Below are 23,086 nucleotides of genomic sequence, written 5' to 3' on the forward strand. Positions count from 1 at the left end.
AGATATTTCATATCACTGACTACTGTAATGCCATTAATCTCTTCAATTTGCATTTTGCTGTTGAAAATTAAAACGTTACTTTTTTCTTTATTAATCTTTAGTCCTGTTGTGTGGCTGAGGTCTGTTAAAACATCGATCATCTTTACCATTTCCTCCTGTGTTCTTGATATCAACAATCCATCATCAGCAAAGAACAGTGCACTTAATTTAAAGAATTCATCTGTGAACCCTCTCTCCTTTTCTAATTTGTCTATTATAGTGTATGTTATTATCTTAAACAGGGTAGTGGAGGCTGTACATCCTTGCTTAATGCCACTGCTTACACACATTTTTATGTCCTCTTCTTTCCCTATTCTTATTGATGTTACATCATTTGTGTATATATCTGCTATTATCTCTATCAGGTTTGGGTGCACTCTGTACTCTTTTAAAGTTCCTATTAAATTGTCTTTTAACTGAATCATATGCTTTTGCAAAATCCACAGCTGTTACATACAAAGGTTTCCTCTCTTTAAAGGATTTATCAATACAGTATTTTAAAACCATTAAATTATTTTCTGCTCTTCCTTTTTTTGTAAAACCACTTTGATTTTCCTTCACTAGGTTGTTGCTTACTAAATGTTCTTCAATAGTGTCTTTTACTGTTACGGAATAATCACACTCTGTCCTGCCTGGGGGTTGGGATGGCATGTTCCTCCCTTCTCCCTTGTTGTTTACCTGCAACAATAAACTATCAATCAATCAATCAATCAATCAATCATAAACAGTTTATAGGATACGTTGGTTATGGCATTAGGTCTTAATTCTGTCCTGTGACATCAAGATCAAGGTCAAGATCAACGGAAGAAAACAGAGCAACGCTGCGAAGTTGGCCACACCGCCCACGCCTCCACGCCCACACAGTGCCCCCACGCCCATCCAGTGCGTATTACAAGGCTATTACAAGCTTACCTATTACAAGCTTTTTGGGGGAGGTTCAGGTGATGGGTCAGTATTATTACAGAATCACACCCAAGCTTACCAGTGTCAAGTTTACCTGTTTCAAGCTTTTTGTGGCTGAGGTGACAGCTTGGTATTATTCCAGAATCACACCCAAGCTTACCTGTTTCAAGCTTTTTGTGGCTGAGGTGACAGCTTGGTAATTCCAGAATCACACCCAAGCTTATCAATATCAAGTTTACCTATTTCAAGCTTTTTGTGGCTGAGGTGACAGCTTGGTATTATTACAGAATCACACCCAAGCTTACCCATGTCAAGTTTACCTGTTTCAAGCTTTTTGTGGCTGAGGTGACAGCTTGGTATTATTCCAGAATCACACTCAAGTTTACCTGTTTCAAGCTTTTTGTGGCTGAGGTGACAGCTTGGTATTATTCCAGAATCACACCCAAGCTTACCCATGTCAAGTTAACCTGTTTCAAGCTTTTTGTGGCTGAGGTGACAGCTTGGTATTATTCCAGAATCACACCCAAGCTTACCCATGTCAAGTTTACCTGTTTCAAGCTTTTTGGGGCTGAGATGACAGCTTGGTATAAGGTAAAATTCTAGTGTTTGCCCATACTCCCCCCTCCCCCCCATACAAGCCTGGGGACCTGTGGGAATGCAGGATTTTGGGTGGGGGACACGAAATCCGTCGCAATCGCGTATTTTTTTAAGTGTGTGTGAGGGGGGGAAAAAATTCCCTAGATCTAGGCAAATTCCTTACATTTAGGGATTTTTCCTCCCATCACCACTAAATTGAGCGTTTGCGATGAATTTAGTGTTCCCCATACGGAAACCACGCACTCAGCGGATCCCCAAGCTTGTTTTGGGAGAGAAGCGTAGTGAACCCACCAAACGATGCTCACCTCACCATCTGGCGTGGCACCAGCAGCCATCTGTGCTCACATAAACGCCTCCACCACACTCATGCCCTCTCTCTAGTACGTTGTCACCTCATCGCAAGGTTTCTGTCCTCCAAGTAGAGTCCGTGGCACCAAACACAGTGTATCTTCATTGTTTATCACTGACACAAGTAAAACCACCGGCTAGCCGGGATCCATCCAACACCGCGCCTTTAACAATACTACGGCTTGTGCAGGGAGTGCAGGCTCTCGAACCTCTTTCCCGAGCTGCTCAAACACGTGAATCCTTACTGACCGGATTTTGAATCTGCTTCACGGGCTCGTATTCCCAGTATGCAAGGTGATTGTGGATATTGACTCCGCGCTTCCAGAATACGATAATACGCCTCCATATATCATAGTAAAAAAAAAAAAGTACTTAAAAGTAAAGAAGCCGAATTAATCCCCTTCCCCCAACGATCTTGGGGGACCTGCGTGAACTCGGGGTATTTGGGTGGGGGAGCATATTTAAACTACTCCAACCGAACTTAACGACCCCACTGTTAACCAAGGGGGGCTGTGCCCCCCCCTGGACCCCCCCCTCTTAAAGGTGCGTGTTCTAAAAAAAAAATAACCACGCGTGGTGGACCTGGTCTCACATGCGTGGGCTAATGGCTAACTAAGCGTACCATCGCTAACCAAGCGTACCATCGGTAATAGTATTAGGTAAAGGTGCATGTTAAAAAAAAAAAATAACCACGCGTGGTGAACCTGGTCTCACATGCGTGGGCTAATGGCTAACTAAGTGTACCATTGCTAACCTAGCGTACCATTGGAAATAGTATTAGGTAAAGGTGCGTGTTAAAAAAAAAATAATAAATAACCATGCGTGGTGGACCTGGTCTCACCTAGCGTATCATTGCTAACTGGATCATTGGCAACGCTGCCCATATTGCAGTGGCGTCGCCATGTAAACACATCGTCCGTATGTATAATATGCCCTTAAGTACAATATGGAGGCATAATATCGTATTTTCGGGGTGCGGAGTGATTTTCAATAATTACCTTGCGTGGTTTCCGTACGTTGTAAAAAAAAAACAGAATGTATGAAATTTCCCTACATCTAAGTAATTGTAGCTAATTTCCCTACATCTAGGGTATTTTCAACCCCTCATAACTCAAAAACTATGCATTTGCGACGCATTTTATGTTTACCACCGCATTCCCCGAAGTCTCAATGGCCCCCTAGCCAATTTTGGTTGCGAGGGGTGAGTATGGGCAAACACTAGAATAATACCTGGTATTATTCCAGAATCACACTCAAGCTTACCCATGTCAAGTTAACCTGTTTCAAGCTTTTTGTGGCTGAGGTGACAGCTTGGTATTATTCCAGAATCACACCCAAACTTACCCATGTCAAGTTTACCTGTTTCAAGCTTTTTGTGGCTGAGGTGACAGCTTGGTATTATTTCAGGGTTAATCTTAGGGAGCACCACTCCAAACAAATATTCGTAGTAAATTAGCATGTGAGAGAATTTTAATTAAAATGCATTTTTGTGTACGTTTTACCTTGGGGAGGGGCCAGGGGGTCAAGCCTCGTTAATTATAAAGTTGGGTGCTTGGATTTTCTAAGTCCATTGTTATTGTTTCACGAGCGCCTCTATGCACAGACTGAGCCTCATACTTGCCTTGCAGTGCACCATACAAACTATATAGTTCCCAAGTCAGTACGCGCATGGGGACTTATGATTTCGGACATAAAACGGTCTTTATGAGTTCTACGTTATTTTCTTCGCTATATTAAAGCACATAATGGCGCAAGTATTTGTATTTTATAATTTTAAACGATTAAATTCAGGATGTATTACTATGCGGGTTGAATCGCGCAAGCAGCGCCACGTAGGCATGTTTTCAGTCAGTTTTCATCGCGCCGCCATGATGGATGGACCAGAGTCTCACTCTCTCACTCAATATATCATTGTACTTCACCTCTGGGTAAGTGTTAACTAACTATTTAACCTCTTTATTGGTATGCATGTAGTTAGACAAAAGGACCGATTACTATCCAAAATTGAATCGAATAATGACCCGGGCGTGTGACATATCTGCGTTTTGTGAATAGCGGTCGCATGAAGCTTGTCACGTGTCAGAAACCAACCGGATATTGTTCGACGCGCGTACTCATAGTTTAAGTAGAATGGAGGCCAGGGTGATACGTAGCAATCGTTAGGTCACTAACGGGTCATATATGACAGCTGTCACAAATCTGTTGCATTTTGTACCCCAAACTACTCGGTAACAATGATCTACCATCAACTTACAAGAAGTGGATGGGTTAACCGTCAGTATTGTACCATATGTTTTTATGAAACATGACATTTCCCAAGAGTTGCTCAATTATACGGATTGGGGCGGCGGCGGTGGGGGGTGGGGGGGTTCCACTACAGTGACCATCTAATTACGCGCCCGACACTCGTCAACAGATCCGCTGCGGCGGCTGGTTGGTTATATTGGAATAGATTACAAGAGTATACGTTAGGGATTTTCCTTACTTTAGACTAGGGAATTTTCCCTATATTTGATTTTTTAGGGACATTTTGGAAGCCCATTTTTCAGTGATTTGGCCTTCCACCACCAAAACAACGGTTCCCTACAAGGATTGATGAAGCTAACTGATGGGTTAAGAATAGTTTTAGTACCGTGCCAGTATTTCAATCCATTACCTACCTTATGAAACAACACTAGCTATTTATATATCTTTTCTACAGATGTTCAACAACCATGGAAACGCTTTCGAAATCCAATTCAAGGACTATTTATTATTGAAAATATGGGATAATATTGACAAAAGTGCAGCCTCCTGTGGCGGCAGCCGCGACGGTGGTGCAACCGGTGTTGCGAGAAATACCTCTTCGCAGAAAGAAGTCGCATATACATGTGGGTCGAGGGGGGGGGAAGCCCTCCTCATTAGCAGGTCGTAAAGTTCGGTTGGAGTAGTTTAAATATATTTGTCATGCGGCGTGGCCCGTCAGAAATTACGCAGCGCGGGTGGGGTGGGGGGGGCCACTATGCCCATCATCCAATGACACGCCTTACATTCGTCAACAGACCGAATGCTAGGTCATATTGCAATAGGCTACAAGAGTATGCGTTAGGGACTTTCCCTACTTTTGAGACTATGGAATTTTCCCTGTTTTAGGGATTTTTCTAGGGAAATTTTGGAAGCCCGTTTTTCATTGATTTGGGCTTCCCCCCCCCCCACAAAACCCCGGTTCCCCACAGGTCCCCAGGCTTGTCTTGGTGGGGTAGGGGGGCTGGGGTGTTGGAGGGGGTGGAGTGTACTTCTTAAGATTTATCGAGGTGACAGATTGGTAATATTCCAGAATCACACCCAGGCTTACCCATGTCCAGTTTACCTATTTCAAGCTTTTTGTGGCAGAGGTGACAGATTGGTAATATTACAGAATCACACCCAAGCTTACCCATGTCAAATTTACCTGTTTCAAGCTTTTTGTGGCTGAGGTGACAGATTGGTAATATTCCAGAATCACACCCAAGCTTACCCATGTCAAGTTAACCTGTTTCAAGCTTTTTGTGGCTGAGGTGACAGCTTGGTATTATTCCAGAATCACACCCAAACTTACCCATGTCAAGGTTACCTGTTCCAAGCTTTTTGTGGCTGAGGTGACAGCTTGGTATTATTTCAGGGTTAATCTTAGGGAGCACCACTCCAAACCAATATTCGTAGTAAATTAGCACGTGAGAGAATTTTAATTAAAATGCATTTTCGTATACGTTTTACCTTGGGGAGGGGCCAGGGGGCAAGCCTCGTTAATTATAAAGTTGGGTGCTTGGATTTTCTAAGTCCATTGTTATTGTTTCACGAGCGCCTCTATGCACAGACTGAGCCTCGTACCTGCCTTGCAGTGCACCATACAAACTATATAGTTCCCAAGTCAGTACGCGCATGGATCCTTATGATTTTAGACATAAAACGGTCTTTATGAGTTCTACGTTATTTTCTTCGCTATATTAAAGCACATAATAGCGCAAGTATTTGTATTTTATAATTTTAAATGATTATATTCAGGATGTATTACTATGCGGGTTGAATCGCACAAGCAGCGCCACGTAGGCATGTTTTCAGTCAGTTTTCATCGCGCTGCCATGATGGATGGACCAGAGTCTCACTCTCTCACTCAATATATCATTGTACTTCACCTCTCAGTAAGTGTTGACTGACTATTTAACCTCTTTATTGGTATGCATGTAGTTAGACAAAAGGACTGATTACTATCCAAAAGTTGAATCAAATAATGACCCGGGCGTGTGACATATATGCGTTTTGTGAATAGCAGTCGCATGAAGCTTGTCACGTGTCAGAAACCAACCGCATATTGTTCGACGCGAGTACTCATAGTTTAAGTAGAATGGAAGCCAGGGTGATACGTAGCAATCGTTAGATCACTAACGGGTCATATATGACAGCTGTCACAAATCTGTTGCATTTTGTACCCCAAACTACTCGGTAACAATGATCTACCATCAACTTACAAGAAGTGGATGGGTTAACCGTCAGTATTGTACCATATGTTTTTATGAAACATGACATTTCCCAAGAGTTGCTTGATTATACGGATTGGGGCGGCGGCGGTGGGGGGTGGGGGGGTTCCACTACAGTGACCATCCAATTACGCGCCCGACACTCGTCAAAAGACCCGCTGCGGTGGCTGGTTGGTTATATTGGAATAAATTACAAGAGTATACGTTAGGGACTTTCCTTACTTTAAACTAGGGAATTTTCCCTTTATTTGATTTTTTAGGGACATTTTGCAAGCCCATTTTTCAGTGATTTGGCCTTCCACCACCAAAACAACGGTTCCCTGCAAGGATTGATGAAGCTAACTGATGGGTTAAGAATAGTTTTAGTACCGTGCCAGTATTTCAATCCATTACCTACCTTATGAAACAACACTAGCTATTTATATATCTTTTCTACAGATGTTCAACAACCATGGAAACGCTTTCGAAATCCAATTCAAGGACTATTTATTATTGAAAATATGGGATAATATTGACAAAAGTGCAGCCTCCTGTGGCGGCAGCCGCGACGGTGGTGCAACCAGTGTTGCGAGAAATACCTCTTCGCAGAAAGAAGTCGCATATACATGTGGGTCGAGGGGGGGGAAGCCCTCCTGATTAGCAGGTCGTAAAGTTCGGTTGGAGTAGTTTAAATATATTTGTCATGCGGCGTGGCCCGTCAGAAATTACGCAGCGCGGGTGGGGTGGGCGGGGCCACTATGCCCACAATCCAATGACACGCCTTACATTCGTCAACAGACCGAATGCTAGGTCATATTGCAATAGACTACAAGAGTATGCGTTAGGGACTTTCCCTACTTTTGAGACTATGGAATTTTCCCTCTTTTAGGGATTTTTCTAGGGAAATTTTGGAAGCCCATTTTTCAGTGATTTAGGCTTCCGCCCCCAAAACCCCGGTTCCCCACAGGTCCCCAGGCTTGTCTTGGCGGGGTAGGGGGGCTGGGGTGTTGGAGGGGGTGGAGTGTACTTCTTAAGATTTACCGAGGTGACAGATTGGTAATATTCCAGAATCACACCCAAGCTTACCCATGTCAAGTTTACCTGTTTCAAGCTTTTTGTGGCTGAGGTGACAGCTTAGTAATATTCCAGAATCACACCCAAGCTTACCCATGTCAAGTTTACCTGTTTCAAGCTTTTTGTGGCTGAGGTGACAGATTGGTAATATTCCAGAATCACTCCCAAGCTTACCCATGTCAAGTTTACCTGTTTCAAGCTTTTTGTGGCTGAGGTGGCAGCTTGGTATTATTCCAGAATTACACCCAAGCTTACCCATGTCAAGTTTACCTGTTTCAAGCTTTTTGTGGCTGAGGTGACAGCCTGGTATTATTCCAGAATCACACCCAAGCTTACCCATGTCAAGTTTACCTGTTTCAAGCTTTTTGTGGCTGAGGTGACAGCTTGGTATTATTCCAGAATCACACCCAAGCTTACCCATGTCAAGTTTACCTGTTTCAAGCTTTTTGTGGCTGAGGTGACAGCTTGGTAATATTCCAGAATCACACCCAAGCTTACCCATGTCAAGTTTACCTGTTTCCGTTCACCGGTGATGAGGTTTCAGGCCCCGGTCCGCCGCTGCAGCAGCGCTCCACAGGGCCGCCAACATTACAACAGTAACATTAGCACTTAAAGTTGTCCTCAATCCTCAACAGGGTTGTTGATTTTTTTAAATTAATTTTTTTTTTTTTTATTCAAATCAGATTTTTTTATCTAAGTTGATTTATTATATTTTTTTTATAAATGAAAATAATTAAATGAACGTAAACCTCAATATTGTCTACATTAGTGTAAAACACATGTTGGAGTAACCTTGTATCATATTACATCGTGATAAGTAACCTGGCTGGCTGTCTGAGCCAGTCCTAAGACTGACCAGCTGCAGCCAGCCAGCCAGCCATGGCCAGCACCACACCACAACTCTCTAGTCTCTTAACAGTCTAACCAGATCATGTCGTGTTTTGGAAATGTCCTCACTGAAATTGCTCAAAGAAAAATGACAGCAGCTTCAAATCAAAGTATCAGAAAAGACTGTGGATGATATTTGTGTGTATGTGAAGTAATTCCTTGAAAAATAGGATTATATGTTTCAATTATTTCCTTTACTGCAACCCTGATCCTCACGTTTGTAAAGTCGTAGGATTTAGTGAATAAGTGAGTCTTCAGCGCTTTCTTGTAGGTTGCCAGACTGCCACTGTTCTTAACCTGTAGAGTACCGTTGACGCGTCTTACGCGTTAAAAGCGATTTCCAATCATATACCGTTGATGTGTCAGATGCGTTTGCAAATTTCCGTAATTAATTGCAATTGAAAGGACGCTCCCATGCGCATCCATACGCTCATATGGGTCAGAGCGTCAACTTGTGAGTCAGCCTAGCCTCTCCCAGGCCAATATGCCCCCAGGGGTGACGTCGACCCACATGGAAAGTGAATTTGGGCGTGTGACACGAACGAAATCAAGTCCGAAACAAAGTGAAAACGTTCTATAATCATTGTGAGGTCAGCCGAGTAGTGACCTTGAGCCAGTCACACACACATTCTATCTCAGTTACCAAGTATTGAATTATGGAACCATTTTCGACACCAAAACACTTGATTTTGCACTGACAAACAATGTATATCGACCGGCGGTACATACTTTTAGCACTCTAAGACACAAAACAATATAATGCTCGTATATATATATATATATATATATATATATATATATATATATATATATATATATATATATATATATATATATATATATATATATATATATATATATATATAAACTACACCAAGGCACGGGATGGCACCTTGTGGGCCGTGGCATGGGTAAGCCACAAGCGTACGGGGGTAGGTAACCGCAGAGCACTTATGGGTGACGGTGAATGGAATGAAGCTATTTTCCTTGTTACTGGGGTCATTTTGAAGGGATTTAGCCAATAAAAAAAATTTACTCCCAGTGCGGTACTGGGGGCCACTTTTGTATCACATAGGGCGGTATGCTGTTGGTTAACATCCCCGGGTAACTCATAATAGAGCCGCGGGGCACTCTTCTCAAATGCTCTGAAACCCAGTTTCAGGTTGACCCTTGGCTCATAGAGTCTGTGCTGTTCTGCACTGTGTCTCACTGACATGGCAGTGTCCAATGAAAATCCTGTAGTAAATTTCTCATATATCCAGGTTTACCAAGCCGCTTTGCTTGGTAAGTCAAGACACGTATTTTGCAGACTATTCTTGCCTTAATGGGTAGCCATTGCAAGTCTATAAGTGCAGGTGTTATTCTCTCACAGGGGGGCAGAGCCTTTATTAGCCTTGCAGCTCTGTTCATGACAAGTTGTAATTTCTTCAGCAGATATTAGGAAGGCCATAATAAAGTGAATTACTACATGGCTACACTCTTCAAAAAAGATTGTGTTAACTGTAGAGGTGGTGGCGTCGCCCTTTACATCAAAAACCATTTGCAACCCAATGACAGAACAACAAGAGACTAACGTTGAACATTTGTGCGTGCGAGTAAACATTGCAAAAGTCAATCTAAATATATCTGTCACCTACAGGCCTCCGGGGCAATCACTCGAAGAAGATGTTGAAATGTACAGCGTTTTAAGGCAGTCACTTAATAACAGCGACTCACTGACATTAGGGCACTTTAATCTCCCCCATATTGACTGGGCGACACTGTCAGGCACAGAAGGCGAGTCACATAGAATGATCGAATTTTCAGAAGAAAATTACCGAAGCCAAATGGTTTCTGAACCAACTTGACAAAATAACATACTTGACCTTGCTATAGTGCCCCAAGATAACCTAGTCACTAATGTCACGGTAGGAGAACACCTTGGTTCCTGCGATCGTAGATCAGTGTGCGTCGATATCAGAGCTCAATCAACAGTGACTGAAAATAAAGAAAAGGTGCTAAATTTCAAGAGGTAATTTCATAGAAGTCTGACAAATAATACAGGTGACAACAACGTAGAGGAAGCCTGGCTAAACTTTAAAGATTATTTACTCACTCAGCAGAACACTTTTGTCCCAGTGTGTGAGAAACGAAGTAACACTATTAAAAGCCCACCTTGGAATAATAGCGAAATTAAACACTCGATTAAGGAGAGAAAATTGCTGTGCAGGCTAAAGAAAGAACAAAGCACGCCCGAAAACATTAGACTTTATCATGAAGCCAGGCGGTGAGTGAAAAGATTAGTATGTCAGGCAAAGTGTAGAGATGAAGAAAACATTGCAGCCAACTGTAAAAATAATCCGAAACCCTTCTTCAGGTATATAAAAAATAGGAAGGCTGGAATTGGACCTTTAACAAACAGTGACGGTGCACAAGTGTCTGACAGCCAACACATTGCAAACCTCTTAAACAATTACTTTTCCTCGGTGTTTAATACAAGCAGTCTTCCCACCACTACCACCAACACCAGTGACGACAACAGTGCTAATGTAAATCTGGAGCATGCATTGCCAGACTTTATAATAACTACCGATGAAGTCATTAAAGGTCCCGAATCCCTTAAAACAAATAAAAGTCCTGGACCCGACGAATATATCCTATACTGCTTAAAGAAACAAAGATTGAAATTATCCTCTCTCACAACTTTTTAATATGTTCTTGCGACAAGACATCGTCCCTTCAGATTGCAAAAAGGCCAACGTGACACCAGTTTTTAATAAGGGAGACAGAAAAATACCAGGTAACTACAGGCCCATTAGTCTAACTTCAGTTGTAGGTAAGCTGCTCAAGAGCATAATTAGAGACAAAATTGTGAGTTACCTTGAAAGCCACTCATTAATTGGGGATTCACAACATGGCTTCCATAACAAAAGATCGTGCCTATCAAACCTATTGACCTTTTATAACGACCTCTTCTCAGTTCATAACGTAACCAAATCACTGGACGTAGTCTGTCTTGATTTCCAGAAAGCATTTGATAAAGACCCACATCATAAATTACTTTATAAATTAAAGCAAATAGGTATTGACGGTCAAGTAAACCAATGGATCGCGAATTGGTTGAGCAACAGACAACAAGAGTGGTGATTGACGGATTTAACTCAGAGTGGGCGCCGATCACTAGTGGCGTCCCTCAGGGCTCGGTTCTTGGCCCAGTGCTCTTCATTATTTACATCAACGATGTGGATGTTGGACTCAAAAATTGCATTAGTAAATTTGCAGATGACACAAAGATTGGTAACTTGGTTCTCACTGACGAAGACAGGCAAAGCCTCCAAGAGGATTTGCACAAAATGGCCCCCCAAAAAAAAAATTCTCCCCAGAAAATTTCGAGTGCATGCGGATAGTCGGTACATAACTGACTCGCTTATAATGTACTGCAACTATAATACGGAATGTGTCGTTGGCTTTAGGCATATGCAGGGGCGGATACGGGGGTGGGAAGCCAGATGGCCCGGGCCCCTCCGAAAAAAATATTAGGATAACTAAAATATTTGAAATACCCATGAATTGAGAAAACAAAAAATGTATTTGAGATACACCTAAAAATCTAGAGAGCTGGGGAGCGAAGCCGGCCGCCGCTAGATACCTCTGGATGCTGTCCTCCAAACTTTAAAAAATTCCTCCTCTATAGGTTCCTTGGGCTTTACTATGCGGAGGTGGACGGGATGTTCAGGCAAATTTTTTTTTTTTTCGGTGTCTGATGTAATTTTTCACTCTCCTGCAGGGCCATTGCACAACGGGCACGTGCCCAGGGCCCCGCGCTCTTATGGGCCCCGCACTAATCTAACAATCTATATACTCGTACAGGGCTGTAGTACACCGTACCCAGGGGGGTGGGTCGGACGACCCCCCCCCCATCTGCTAATATGTCCACTTTCTAGGAGAGTCAAAACGAGAACTGGTACCTTTCTGTTGCATTTCTGGAGAGCTCAGGATTTTTTTTTATTTTCAGTATTTCAGTAACGGAATCGTATATTGAATATTATAGAGCAAGATTTAAAGGCCTAGGAAAAAATCTATGACCTCATTCCTCACATGCAAGCAGAAAGTGAGTTTTAGTGCAGGCCACTATCATCATTCGGCACTTCGAAGAGGAAATAAAAGGAAGACTTCCTTGCCTTTGTGCACGCCTATGACCTCACCGGTAAAGGTTTAGCCTGGCTCCTTTTGCGCACCATTGAAGACCTCGGATTGGACATGGTCAAGTGCAGGGGACTTGGTTTTGATGGACCAAGTGCCATGATGGGAAAATTCAAAGGGTGTGCCGCAGTACTCATGAAGAAGTACACCCTGGCCAAGCCAATCCACTGCTTTAACCACCGGCAGAATCTAGTACTGACGAAGGCGTGTGACGTCAAGGAAGTGAAGATTGCTCTTCAAACACTGACCGAGGTGTACAACTTCGTTCATTCTTCGAATATGCGCTCACTCCACTTCACAGAGGTTGTCAACCTCACCTAGGCCAAGCGCAAAAAGCTCGTTCCCCTGTGCCCCACCAGGTGGACTGAGAGGCATGACGCAGTGCTGTTTTTCATTGAATTTCTGCCTGTCATCGCTGTTTTTTCTAGAGGAAGAACTTGACACCAACGCTGGGCTCCTCCTCATCGCCATACGTGTTCCCTGCTTTATCGTTGGACTGGTTGTAGTGAAGTGTATATTGGCGGCTTTTGGCGCATACTCTCGAGCCGAGTCGAGCTTTTCAGAGAAAAGATGGCGACCTAGTGTCAGCCTGTGCCACGATTCGTGGCATCAAGACCATTTTTGCCAAGTTCAGAGCAGATGCGGAGAATCATTTCCACGACATGTTCATGAAAGCAGAAGAGCTTTTGGTCGAGGTGGGGTCATTGCATGACACCATCCCTGTGCCACGACTCTGTGGAGTGTGTACGAGCATTTTGGAATGTGTCACAGGGGTGAAGGGAAGAAGTGTGGAGTGGTGGAAGAAGTGAAGCGACAGACTTTAAAGTGGTTTGGCCACGTGGAGCGAATGGAGGAGAGTAAGATGACCAGAAGGGTGTATGTGTATGTTTATTTGTCTCCGTGGTTGTTTGTTTTCAGAGTTTATGTCTTCTTTAATCTTGTTGGTGACAATTTGATTCTTTTGTGTTTAAACATGTCCGGTTTTTTTTTATTTTTCTCTTTTTTATTTATTTTTTATTTTTTTATTTTTATCCACGTTATCTTGTTGTCCTTTCTCTCAAAGCGGTGACGCTCTGCACACTTCCCTGCTCTGTTCTTTCCCTTCCTTGATGCCCTTTTCAGCCGCCACTGAGTGGCTTAAAACTACCCACATGCTGTCCAGAAGTCCACCTATCAACCCGGACTCTAGAATCTAGGATCAAAGATGAGCTCTGGGAGGGCAGCATGAGCCAATGCAAGATGGCGCCACTATAAACACTCGCCTGCGCCAGAACGGGCTTGGCCGATCATCAAGACCCACCGGAAAGAAGCCTTGGACCGACCATCAGGATCCACCGGGAAGAAGCCTACCGGTGCAATAGGCCGCAATGTAAAAAAAAAAAAAAATATATATATATATATATATATATATATATATATATATATATATATATATATATATATATATATATATATATATATATATATATATATATATATATATATATATATATATATATATATATATATATATATATATATATATATATATATATATATATATATATATATATATCTCTATATCTCTAACACCTCTCCTCTGCTCTTTTCTCATCACCTTAACTCCTTTCTCTTCTCCAGTCCCTTGGCTCATCTCCTTTACTGTTTACTCACCTCCATTGTGATGTGCAAGTGTTGTTTTGTTTCCCCGACAGACTGTGGTGAGAGAAGTCCTTCGTCAGCACACTGTCAGCATACTGTCAGCATATTATCAGCAGACTGTCACCACGTCATCAGCACACTGTCACCCTGTCATCAGCACACTGTCAGCCCATCATCAGCACTGTCAGCACATCGTCAGAACATCAGCACACTGTCAGCCCATCATCAGCACACCATAACCACAGTCAGCACACCATCAGCACACTGTCAGCAAGTCTTCACCCCCGTAACAGTCTGCCTGGTAAGCCATTTTTCGTGTATTTCCGGATATTTTCCTCAGCCAGTTTTCCGCCATGGCGCGGTGCACACCTTTGGGCAGAGTTGCCTTTGTCCTTCTGTGTGGGGTGTGCGTGTCCTCAAAGTCGCCTTTCTCAATTCCTCTGCTCATGACCGGAAGATTACCAAAATGAGACGGCTTTTTTCAACTTCCCAGAGTCAAAAACATGACACAGGGAGTTTGTTGATGAAGGTGGCGATAAAACAACAGCTCTTGCTAGTTTGAGTTTGTGGTTTATGAAGCCAGTGTGTTCATTTTGTAGTCTTTCTATAGTGAGGAAAGTGATTGGCTTAAATAGCTTGTTGAGCCGTGCGTCCTTGTTTAATAGGTACTACTTGTTATGTCTAATTCTCTCTCTCTCTCTCTCTCTCTCTCTCTCTCTCTCTCTCTCTCTCTCTCTCTCTCTCTCTCTCTCTCTCTCTCTCTCTCTCTCTCTCTCTCTCTCTCTCTCTCTCCAGTATTTGTTAATGTCTTGTTGTTTTGGCAAATGTTTGTTGCATCCATTGTTTTGCTGTGGACTTTGTACAGCACAAGTGCTTGCATTATTTTGTCTCTTTATTGAGCCAGAGGCCTTCTAGTAGTCATGGAGGTCTGTCTCCTTTAATCTTGTTGGTGACGATTTGATTCTTTCATGTTTAAACATGTCTGGTTTCATTTTTATCTTTTGTGTTGTTTGTTTTTGATACACGTTATCATGTTGTTCTTTCTCTCAAAGTGATGGTGCTCTGCACCCTTCCCTGCTCTGTCCTTTCCCTTCCTTGATGCCCTTTTCTGTGGTGGCTGTTCTGCAGCATTGTTCTGTCTCTGTTTTCCGCTTCCCATATCCACAAGGTGCTTTTCAGCTGCCTGCTGCATGGTTGCCTCCAGGTTGTCAAGGGCAGCTAGTTCACTGCTCTGGGTCTGTTTTGCCTCAGTTTCTTTGATGCAGTTGTCACAATATTGGGGTTGAAAACCAGTAATTGTGTTGTACTCTGATACATTTTATGGAATTTGCAGATGCTTTTGGTATTCAGTTTAAAGCATGTTTCTATGAGGCTGTGATCTTTGTCCCAACAGCCACCCCTGGTGCTGGTGCAGCAGCGAGGGTCTGAGGCGGGTGCCGTGCTGCGTCCTCACTGCTGCTGGCTTCTGTTGCAGTGGAGGCTGCAGGGCCGGGCAGCAGCCTGAGGGGCCAGGACCAGCAGGAGCAGCCTGCCACTGCTGTGAGGATCAGTGCCAGACCATGCACTACAGTACAGTGCAATTCCTTCATCATATTTGTGCCAAAGAAAAAATTCAGTGCCATAACTTTGAACAGCACCTTGCATGCTCTGATCAGGGGTGCTCAGTAGAACCACCACCACCACCACTTTGCAACTAGCATCTCCAGTCATAAAGGAAAGGTCGAGTTTGAGTGAGAGAAGATTTGAGACCGAGAGCAAGTTCACCAGACACATCCTTGCACACACTGCTGAAGGGAAGCATGAGTGCCAAGAGTGTGGGAAAAGACTCCCTGGGAAGGGTGACCTCAAGAAACACACCCACATACTCTGGTAGAAGACCTCATGAATGCCAGGAGTGTGACAAGGTGTTCAGTCACAAGAGTAGCCTCTACAGACATACACTTACACACACTGGTGAAAGACCTCATGAATGCCAAGTATGTGGCAAAGTGTTCAGTAGGAAGAGTTACCTCAATGCACACACTCTTACACACACTGGTGAAAGACCTCATAAATGCCAAGAGTGTGGCAAACTGTTCAGTAGGAAGAGTGACCGTAACAGACACACCCTTACACACACTGGTGAAAGACCTCATGAATGCCAAGAGTGTGGTAAAGTGTTCAGTAGGAAGAGTGACCTTAACATACACACCCTTACACACACTGGTGAAAGACCTCATGAATGCCAAGAGTGTGGCAAAGTGTTCAGTAGGAAGAGTGACCTCAGCAAGCATACCCTTACACACACTGGTGAAAGACCTCATGAATGTGAAGACTGTGGCAAAGTGTTCAGTAGGAAGAGTGACCTTAACAAGCACACCCTTACACACACTGGTGAAAGACCTCATGAATGCCAAGAGTGTGGCAAAGTGTTCAGTAGGAAGAGTAGCCTTAACACACACACCCTTACACACACTGGCAAAAGACCTCATGAATGCCAAGAGTGTAGCAAAGTGTTCAGTAGGAAGAGTGACCTTAACAGACACACCCTTACACACACTGGTGAAAGACCTCATGAATGCCAAGAGTGTGGCAAAGTGTTCACATACAAGAGTCACCTTAACACACACACACTTACACACACTGGTGAAAGACCTCATGAATGCCTAGTGTGTGGCAAAGTGTTCAGTAGGAAGAGTAACCTTAACACACACACCCTTACACACACTGGTGAAAGACCTCATGAATGCCAAGAGTGTGGCAAAGTGTTCAGTAAAAAGAGTGACCTTAACACACACACCCTTACACACACTGGTGAAAGACCTCATGAATGCCAAGAGTGTGGCAAAGTGTTCAATAAGAAGAGTCACCTTAACACACACACACTTACACACACTTGTGAAAGACCTCATGAATGCCAAGAGTGTGGAAAAGCGTTCAGACACAAGAGTAACCTTAAACAACACACCCTTACACACACTGGTGAAAAACCTCATGAATGCCCTGAGTGTGACAGAAGGTTCAGTGTGAAGAGTGAACTAAATAGACACATATTTACACACACTGGTGAAAGACCTCATGAATGCCTTGAGTGTGACAGAAGGTTCTTTTGTAAATCTGCTTTGAACAACCACGTTGTCACACACTCTGATCTGAGAGAGTTCAAGTGTGATGTTTGTCTAAAACATTTCAAGACCAAGCGGAGTATTGCCAGGCACATGAAGATCCACTTCCCCTGAGGTGTTGTGTGGTGCTGCTGTATGTGGTGGTGGTGGAGGACAGTGTTTGGCAACCCCGCCCTGCCTGAAGAACAAGAAGAAAGAGAAGACAAAGAGAGCAAGACAGACATGGAGGAACAACAAGAACAGAAAAGAAAGAAAGCAATGAAAGACTAGTGAAAGAAAGAAGAGAAAGATGGACAAGAAAATATTACGAAAAAGCACGAACAGAAAGAAAAGGAATGGAGGAAAGGAAGAAATGATGAAAGAAGAGGAAGAGAATAGAAGGAAGCCTGGAAGAAAAGGAGGAAGAGGAGCAGCATCAGGACGGGGATAGTTAGAAAAGGGTCATCAGCATCTTCTTGGCTTATGGTCCATCTTCTCCCTTTCCTGGGGTGGGACTTGCCATGGTCCTCCTCCATCTTGCTGGCCCGGTGCTAATCCTTCCTCTATTTCCCACACTCCCAAGTCTTGTGTCACTGTTCCTCTCCATGCTCTCCTTGGTCTTACAACTGGTCTCCTCCCAGGCACCTCCACTGCCCTCAGCACTCCGCCCTCTGTCTCTCTCCTCACATGTCCCAACCATTGCAGCCTTCTCTGTCTCTCTCTCCTCTGTGTCTCCTTCACACCACATCTCTCAGCCACTTCCTCATTCTTTCCACTCAGTGTATATATGTGTGTGTGTAAGTTTGTATAGTACATTTCTGCCTTCCACAACGATTTTGAATATCCAGAGAGAGAGAGAGAGAGAGAGAGAGAGAGAGAGAGAGAGAGAGAGAGAGAGAGAGAGAGAGAGAGAGAGAGAGAGAGAGAGCGCTTTCCGCTCGGCCCACGTGGTCACTTCAAGAAACTATCACAACAGTGAGGCCTTGTGTTACTTAACTAACAGACGGTCACTGCTCTTCCTCTACGCCTATAAACAGTGGTGTTCCGCAGGGCTCTGGGGTATCTCCCACTCTTTATGTTGTTCATTACTGATTGATTGATAGTTTATTGTTGCAATTATACAACAAAGGTGAAGAGAGGAACCTGTCATCCCAAGCCCAGGCAATGCACATTAATAATCTTTAATTCCAAAACAAACTGTACAATCCACTCTTGCCGATAACTCTCCTGTGCATTGCACAGCATCTCAACAGAAGACCCACCCAACGGGAAGCATGACTCAAGGCTGGACGCTGCAGAACATTAACCTTTGACCTTGCTATCATTTCTGAATGGGACAGAGGTAACTTGGTGTCCTTCATTGCCTCAAAAACTCAATTTATCCACCCGTCAGCTCAACACAATCATCCAAACACCTATCCCCTATTCGTGGACAACACTCAGATTTACCATGATTTACTACCAAGCAAATGAGTGACTGCATCAACTGTAGCCGATGTAATGACCCTCATTTTGTCTCCCCAGAATGCCCCTCAGCCAACCACTGTTGAGTCCACACCACTACCCAGCCTTAGACTCAGGTGACGAAAGTCGAGAAGATTACCAGAAAGGTGTGGAAATAGTTAACTATATGAAAGAAACCTCGAGGGCAGCAGCTGATAGGGGATTTGCAGGAGTAGAAATGGACAACAACTTCAGAGTGGCAACTTATCTGGTATAGAGGTCATTTTGATCTTCTTTACACATTGCAAAGCAGGTGCAAGGAACAGTGCTCGCCTCTGTGGTGCAAGCAGTGGCGTAACACCCATAGCACAGGGGTGGACAAAGCCCACGGGCCTCGGAGGTCCATGCAGGGGCCTCGGAGGTCCTGGGATGAGAGAGAGAGAGAGAGAGAGAGAGAGAGAGAGAGAGAGAGAGAGAGAGAGAGAGAGAGAGAGAGAGAGAGAGAGAGAGAGAGAGAGAGAGAGAGAGAGAGAGAGAGAGAGAGAGAGAGAGAGAGAGAGAGAGAGAGAGAGAGAGAGAGTCGGTGTTGTTTAAGCCAATTGATCACAGGCAAAGGATCCTCAGTCAGCAGAGGGAGCACGACAGGCTTGAATGTGTCACGGGCCATGTCGAACAATAGACAGAATACATGAACCCAATGGTGCTAAAACTGATCACAAGTTGTGTCAGGTTAGTCAAAAATGTTAGGGTGAAGTTTTGATCCTCTGATGTCAGGTCCACCGTTGAGGTGTTAAGGTAAGGTCAGGTCAACTGCTGAGGTTTTGATCCCCTGATGTCAGGTCTACCGGTGAGGTTTTGGCCGCCCCCTGTAGTCCTGTCATCAACTGAAGAATTGCCCCCCCAACTCTGCCCAACTGAAGAATCGCCCCACCAGAGCAGTCTGGGGGGGCAATTGTTCAGTTGATCCGAAAATGGTTGTGGAAATAGCCATGAAATGTGTTCGAGAACCGTGAGGCCATGGCCGGCCGTGACCCGTGGCTAACCGCCGAGGCCTGGGGCTGGAGTCCCTTGATAGAGAGCTCTGTCAAGGGTCTCCACCGCAGCCTAAAAGGCCTTGGTTTAATCACGCTTGTTCTCGTGCTGTCAAAGATAGAAAGGCAGCTCACAAAAGGTACCAGAGCCTTCGAACTCCCGCTAACCATGATCTCTACATTTCTGCCCGGAATCGTGCCAAATCTATTCTCTGGCTTACCAAAAACTCTTTCATCAATAGAAAATGCCAAAACCTTGCTTTCTCTAACTCTTCCCGTGACTTCTGGCATCTAGCCAAAAACACATGTCCTCCAACTTCACTTCTTCATCTTTCCCTCCTCTCCTTAGTCCTGACGGCAGCACCGCCGTCTCATCTATCTCTAAGGCTGAACTCTTCTCTCAAACTTTTTTCTAAAAACTCCATTCTGGACGATTCTGGGCATATTCCTCCTACTCATCCCCCTCTGAATTCTTCCCTAACGCATACTCTTATAATCTATTCCAGTATAACCTTGTAGCCGGTCTGTTGACGAGTGTCGGGCATGCCATAAGGTGCCCAGCGTAGTGACCACTGCCGCCCCACTCTGTCCCGCGTTGCGTACGTACCTGCGTAATTGTGGACGGGCCACACCGCATGTCGAATATATTTAAACTAACACAACCAACCATTATAACCTAACTGGCCCTGCTATAAATGTTTTCGGGGATGATATGGCTGTAATAGATGCTCCGAGAATGTGCTGTGCTGTGTTGGCTGGCTTCCATTTTCTGTCCACTGTTATTGTTTCACTCGGGGCTCTATAGACAGACTGAGCCTCATGGCTGCCTTGCACTGCACCATACAAACTAGTTCCTAAGTCAGTAATATCCAGAATCCAGAATCGGACATCCAATAAATCCAATAAATAAATCCGAGCAATCTGGTACCGTACCGTTTAGCTGGTACCATTAGTAGCGGTACTGGTACCGGTACCTGCCCACCCCTACAGGCTACAGCATGAGTATAATTGATAATGAGCAATTACATTGGTACTGTGGTGGTTGTAATGTGAGGAATCTTGGAATTTCACGTGATTTGGAGGCTGCTCAAAAGCTTGTTGCACAACTTGAAGACCTAACAATAAAGCAGAATGCTAGAATTGCTGAGCTTGAAAATACTAATGTCTATGCTACTGGCAAAGGAGTTGAGGATGAATTAAAAAAACTTGTCAAGGAAAATTGATGTACCAAATGTGACAATTTCTACTCTCATATGTTCTAATGACAATAAAGGAACATATGCTGACAAGATTAAGAAGAATCTGCTTGTTATCAAATCCCAGGAACCAACTATTAAGATTAGTGAGAAAAAGAAAGAAGTGGCTGAAGTGCTAAAGAATATTCCTATTGTTGACACTAGATTCTCCCAGACTGGTAATATGGTAGTTAATTTTCCGGGTGAGGAGTGTAGAGACAGTGCAGCGACTTTGATTCAAGATAATGTGGGTGGTGCTTTGACCAAGAAAATAAAGAAAATGCAGCCAAAAATCATGATATGTAATGTACACGATGAGGAGGAGGATGTTATTGAAAAGAATGTCTACTTGCAATCAATTTCTGATGTGTCTCAGAAAATGACACTGTTGTTCAAGAAACCAGCTGCGGGTCATACAGCTCATATATAATCAAATGTGATCCCGAGGTTCGCAGGGCAATTCATGATCACGGTGATATAATTTTATTGCGCTGGGGTAGATATCAGATTCGGGATAGATATCATGTGTTGACATGTTTTCATTGTCAAAGGCATGGCCACACCTTAAAAAATACTGTAATTTTAAGGAAGATGATGTTGTATGTGGTATCTGTTGTGGTAATCATAGAACTAGTGACTGTTCCTCAAACACGCAGAAATGCATCAATTGTGTCAGACAGAGAAGGGAGGAGGTAAAGCATAGTCAATGCCAGATGTTGTAAGGTTTTCACTGCTGAGTTAGTAAATTGGCTTCTATAACGGATCATGGATTCTAGGTCTGTTATTGAATATTTAAATTGTGCTTTTGTTAATATTCAATCTGTGGGTAACAATTATGACTATTCAAATTAGGGATATGTTAAATGAGCAATCACTTGATATTTTAGCTATTTCTGAGACTTGGTTGAATGAGCATGACACAAGTAGAATTACTGAGATGACACCTGCTACTCACACTTTCTTTCATAGCCCCAGAGAGGGCAGACGAGGGGGTGGTGTAGGCATTTTCTTGTCGAATATTTTTTCTCACCTGAGGGTGTTGACACGAGTGAAAGTATCAAGTTTTGAATATATTGAAGTTAATTTTAAGCATACTTTGTTATTTATAGGCCACCTTGGTCAAGTGTTAATCTCTTCTTTGATGAATTTAGTGCATTGTTGGACTCAATTGATATGGTTTCTTTTAAGGTTTTGATTGTTGGTGACTTCAATATATGGATGGATGATCATGAAAACCATAACACAGTTTCTTTCTGTGAGCTTCTTGAATCTTATCAGTTGTCAAACAAGGTGAGTTCAATAACTTCATCAACTGGCCATATGTTAGACTTAGTCATTAGTGATGATGTAAACGATCTCATAGGGAGGGTGGATGTTGAACATGAATTTACCATTTCCCCAGTTCACAGGCTCATAACTGCCAACTGCTGCATAATTGCCAATATGTAGGTAACTAAGAAAATTTATTTTAGGAATAAGGTGGGCTTCTCTGCTGGTACATTTATCAATGAAATTAGTCAGAATTTTTATGAAGATATGACTGGAGAGTGTGTTCACAATGATTTGTTATTTAAATCAAATTGTGTGAATTGTCTTACTGACATTTATAATCAGGTGATTAAGACACAATATAACAATGTGTCCTAGATAAGGTCATTACTACCAAGGATAGATCTCCCTGGTTTAATGGTGAAATTTTGACACTGAAAAGAGAGAAACGACGCAAGGAACGTAAATGGAGAAATGAGGGATCTGTTGTGGCCTGGGAAGATTATAAAAATGTGATAAATCGCTATAATGACTTGATAAGTAGGAGTAAAAGAAACTATTATCATACTAAAATTCTTGAGGCAAGATCAGATATGAACAAATTATATCAACTTTTCAATAGTCTTACTGGTACTACTTTGAGAAGAAAGCATCCCGATGGTTTCTGTGATAAAGATTTAGCGGCTAACTTTTGTATTTTTTTCAAGAGTAAGATGATGAATATTTTATTGGAATTTGTGTACACACCTTTTATGCCTGTTGCTGATGTTGAGGTGGATTGTAGATTGCAGTGTTTTAAAATCATTAGGAAGGATGATCTTGCTCGACTTTTCAAGAAAGCTAAGAAAACATATTGTGCCAGCATAGCTGGGCGTTAT

At 43.2% G+C, this 23,086-nt stretch overlaps 1 protein-coding gene across 2 annotated transcripts; it reads left to right on the top strand.

The window, feature by feature from the left end:
• Window positions 1-885: 885 nt before the first annotated feature.
• Window positions 886-19,125, top strand: LOC126991717 (zinc finger protein 84-like). 2 transcript variants are annotated; one of them, XM_050850414.1, is made up of 3 exons: window positions 7,735-8,032; window positions 14,201-14,448; window positions 15,541-19,125. In XM_050850414.1, the coding sequence occupies exon 3, from the start codon at window positions 15,947-15,949 to the stop codon at window positions 17,363-17,365; it is 1,419 nt and encodes a 472-aa protein (XP_050706371.1). In that variant the 5' UTR covers window positions 7,735-8,032; window positions 14,201-14,448; window positions 15,541-15,946; the 3' UTR covers window positions 17,366-19,125. The 2 variants fall into 2 exon arrangements, with proteins under 2 accessions (XP_050706372.1, XP_050706371.1); XM_050850415.1 differs by lacking the exons at window positions 7,735-8,032; window positions 14,201-14,448 and adding an exon at window positions 886-921.
• The last annotated feature ends 3,961 nt before the right edge of the window (window positions 19,126-23,086 follow it).

This window comes from Eriocheir sinensis, unplaced genomic scaffold (assembly GCF_024679095.1).
Source record: "Eriocheir sinensis breed Jianghai 21 unplaced genomic scaffold, ASM2467909v1 Scaffold328, whole genome shotgun sequence".
NCBI lineage: Eukaryota > Metazoa > Arthropoda > Malacostraca > Decapoda > Varunidae > Eriocheir > Eriocheir sinensis.